Below are 4,453 nucleotides of genomic sequence, written 5' to 3' on the forward strand. Positions count from 1 at the left end.
CTGCTTGAATTGTAAATACAAATAATCTTCACTATCTGGGTACCTCGTATCCTTCTTCACCTAGCTTCTTTTACTTGTTGAAACTTGTATCTACCTTCTGATTCTCTCATTGCTTTTTACCACAGGGGTAGATAGATATGCATGCCGTAAGGCTCCTTATCAAAAAGCTCACACGTCGTAGTACACACATAATCTACTGAAGGCCTTACATTTACTCATCATAAGCATGACGTAAAATCGAGTTCCTCTGACTCAACTCTTCCACAACCTCATTCAATTTCTTACCAACTGTCTTTCTGGATGTAGATGTCGTTGTATAGCGAATAAAATAGAATTTAGGAGTTTGAATTTCTTACAATTGACCTCTACCACATGATCTAGAGTAAGAAGAAATAGTGACAGTCCTAAATTCCTTGTAGCCTCCTACTTATAAGTGTGGTGCACAACACGCCCATAAACAAGACTCTACTAGACATGGCTTGTAGACTCCCTAGGACGGAACTGCTCTGATACCACTTCTGTCATGACCCAAACCGCAGGGTGATGTGCCGTAGAATTTTGGCACTTTTGATACCAATTACATAGACTTTAGCTCGTCTTTCAATGCATTTTTAGTTAATTCTTATGAAGTTTTGGTGTTTTGTAGTGCATGAGACTTGAAGAAAGTCAAAAAGCCACAAAAGGGCAGGAATGCTACAAGTATGCAATTGCAGAAGTAATATGTGATCGCATACTCACCGCAAACTGAATAAGTTTTTTGATCAATTGAAGAGAAGAATATGCGGTCCATTATGCGGACGCATAACACTTCTATGATCGCATAATTGCAACTGAAGAATTTCCGTAGCACTTCTGCGATGGAAAATGCGGTCGCATAAATGATATGCGGACCGCATAATGGAAATGCGGTGGAAATCTGGGCTTGAATATCTGAAATTCTTCAATGCAATTGTAAACTATGCGGACCGCATACATGGTCTGCGATCATTATGCGGTCGCAGAAGGGCTCTATTAGGGCATTTTTGTCAAATATTTACCCCGACTTTTAGTCCACTATAAATAGATTTACTAGGGTTTTTTGGGGTATTGAGTCAGAAAAAGAGGCTACTTTTAGAGCATTGAATATACCATTGTTTTGGAGAATTTTGAAGAAAGAATCTTGTATCTTTGTAAGTTTTATGACTTTATTTATCGCTTCATTCTTAGATTCTAGTATGAGTAGCTAGTTTTAACTACTAAGGTTGTGGACCCTAGATGGGTGTAATATTAATGGGTGTTGACCATTGAATATATATATTATGGTTGGTTGATATTTATTAAGGTCTTATGCTTCATGTGTTGTTAGTGGTTGCAAACATTAACTAATTCCATTTCACTCTATCTTTACTTGGAAAATTGGGTTAGTGTTTGGTAGAATTGAATATCAAAAACTCAAGGTTTTTAAACCTTGTTTAATAGAATCGCCTAGGAATAAGTGGGATCTATTTCGCATAAATTGGTTATTTTTAATTGCAACTCTTTTATATTTGGGAAAATCTTAAAGAGAAGATATTACCCAACTATTGGGAAATATTGGGTAGTCACTTAGAAACCATTTGCATATCAAAGGACTTTCCATTAGAAATATATCATATTAATACGGATAGCATTATATTCCATCGATAGAGACACAACCTTGGTCTCCTTAATCGAATTAAATACATTCTTACAATACAATCGTCTTCTTTACTACACATAATTACAACACAATTTTCAAGCTAACATTTATAGAATTACGACCTAAGTCAAGTTTCACACTATTCAAGTAATCATTTCACTCCTATTCCCTGTGGGATTTGACCCCAACCTAGTTGGGTTATTATATTTGAAATCGACCGCCTTACACCATTTATTTAGGTGTAATTTGAGCGTATCAAATTTTGGTGCCGTTGCCGGGGAATACGGTTTTGAAATTACTATTTAGTGTGTGCTTTACTTTATGTCTTTTTCTATTCCATCACACTTTGCTTGCTTTGCTTGGTGTACTAGGTAAACATGGCCGAGTATGAAGAAAAAGAGAATCCTTTTGCGGATATAGATGAGTACATCGATGATACAAATGACATTGTTCCTCCATGAATTGATGCTGCTATTTTCAAGGTGGAACATGGTTTGATCCTAATGCTTAAAGCAGAGGGGTTTTTCAGAAATTCTATCGATGATGATCCGACACAACATCTTAGAAAATTCTTGGGTGTGTGTGCGATGCACAAGTAGAACAACGTGTCAGATGATGCCTTAAGACTGAGGGTATTCAAGTACTCATTAGCTGGAGAAGCAATGAAATGGATTCAAAATCTACCACCTCATTCCATTCACTCTTGGCCTAAGCTCGTCCGAGCTTTCCTAGCTAAATGGTTCCCACAAAGCAAGAAGTCCGAGCTCAGAGATAAAATTTTATTCTTCAAGAAACTACCGGGGGAACACCTACATGAGGCATGGGATAGATTCAAGCTATATCTAGTGAGGTCGCCGAATCATGGTTTTCCGGACACAATCTTGTTGGAGAAGTTTTACATGGGTTTGGATCCATTGAATCAATCCATAGCCAAAAATGTGGCGGATGGATCTTTTATGGACAAAACATTCACAAGGGTCACACAAATTCTTGACAAGATGGCAGAACATAATCAAGCTTGGCACTCGGAAGATACCACAGGTGAAATTACATACGGTACTCCCGCTTTGACCAACATGATTAAGGAGAACCAAGAGAGAGATCAAGTAATTACCAGGCTTTCCACCAACATTAATGTGTTAACCAAGATGTTTACTAAAAGACAAACAAAAAAGGTAAATGTTGTGGAAGATGTGCAACCCTTGTCAAATGAAGATTGCGAGGAAGCAAACTATGTCCATAATTCTCAAGGTGATTACCAAAGACAATCCTACCAAGGTTATGGACAACAAAAGGAATGGAGGCCTAACTCGCAAGGGCAAGAACATCAACAGTGGCAAAATGATCAAGGTGGTTCAAGTCAAGGAAATTGGAGCAACAACAACAACAACTATGCAAACCGGAGTTCAAACCCCTATGTTCCACCAAAGGGGCAATACTCCAACTCTTCGCATTGGAAGGAAGGTTCTTCAAGTGAGTCCAAATTGGAGAACATGCTTGAAAGAGTATTGCAAAATCAAGAAAGAAATGACACTTCAATGAAGAGCATGGCCGAACTTGTGGGGTCACACACCGTATCCATACAAAAGCTAGAAATGCAAATGAGAGATCTGTCAAGAGAGAAAAATCCAAAGCAAAAGTGTGCACTCCCAAGTGATACAAATGCAAACCCAAAAGGTAAATGGAGTGGCCCGACTTCTCATTGTATGACAATCACAACTCGAAGCGGGAAAGTACTTCAAAGAGAGAATGAACAAATGGTTGAAGTGGACGACCTTGAACAAGAAGTTGAGGCACAAGTTGAGCTGCCAATTGTTGATGAAGTTGAAAAGCTCCCAAAAGAAGTGAAAGTCCAAGAAGCGAACCGTGAAGAGGTAAAGGAAAAGGTAAAAGAGGCACCAAAAGCTCTAGAACCAATTCCTAGATCCCCCCCCTTCCCTCAAAGACTTTCTAGGAGGGTTGATGATAGAAAACTCGAGAAATTCTATGACATTCTCAAGCAATTATCGGTGAACATCCCATTTGTGAAGGCATTTCAAGAGATGCCGGGTTTTGCTAAATACTTGAAGTACTTGATAACCAAGAAGAAAACCACCAAGAATGAAGTGTTATATGTGACTCACCGGGTTAGTTCCATCATTGCAACAACTACCGTTCAAAAGAAAGAAGACCTGGGAGCCTTCACCATTCCATGCACTATTGGGTTGCGAGATTTTGCAAAGGCTCTTTGTGATAATGGGGCTAGCATTAATTTGATGACTCTTGCTATTTACAAGCAAGCGGGGTTAGGTATGCCGAGGCCTACAAGCATGAGGTTGCAAATGGCCGATCGTTCAATCAAAAGACCGGTGGGGATTGTTGATGATGTCCTCGTGAAAGTGGGAAAGTTCCTCCTTCCTACCGATTTTTTGATCCTTGACTGTGCTATTGATAAAGAAATCCCTATCATCTTGGGGAGACCATTCCTTGCTACTGTAAGAGCACTTATGGATTCGGAATGAAATGAGATCGAGTTCCGAGTTAATGATGAAGAGGTCACTTTCCAAGCAAGTAAGGGTATGAAGTTTCCACATGCATATGAAAGCATCTCAGTCATTGATGTTGTTGATGAGGTAGAAGACACAATTGATATGAAGATGGAAGAAGAATGCCTTGGTGAGGCTTTGGCGGCTATATTGGTGAATTTTGATGGTGAAGACATGAAGGGGTACATGGAATCAGTGAATGCATTAGAAGGACATGGGTCCTACACTTAAGCACCAAATAAACTTTCTCTTAACTTAGAGAATAAAGTCA

The 4,453-nt window shown here is 39.1% G+C and overlaps 1 protein-coding gene across 1 annotated transcript; it reads left to right on the forward strand.

Annotated features, from left to right (window-relative positions):
* The first annotated feature begins 2,319 nt into the window (after positions 1–2,319).
* On the forward strand, positions 2,320–4,158 carry LOC104119263 (uncharacterized). Its single transcript, XM_070179514.1, has one exon. The coding sequence runs from the start codon at positions 2,320–2,322 to the stop codon at positions 4,156–4,158; it is 1,839 nt and encodes a 612-aa protein (XP_070035615.1).
* Positions 4,159–4,453: the final 295 nt, after the last annotated feature.

This window comes from Nicotiana tomentosiformis, chromosome 6 (assembly GCF_000390325.3).
Source record: "Nicotiana tomentosiformis chromosome 6, ASM39032v3, whole genome shotgun sequence".
Taxonomy (NCBI): domain Eukaryota; kingdom Viridiplantae; phylum Streptophyta; class Magnoliopsida; order Solanales; family Solanaceae; genus Nicotiana; species Nicotiana tomentosiformis.

Coding starts and splice junctions, on each gene's coding strand:
- LOC104119263 (XM_070179514.1), top strand. CDS start 2,320: ATGAAATGGATTCAAAATCTACCACCTCATTCCATTCACTCTTGGCCT.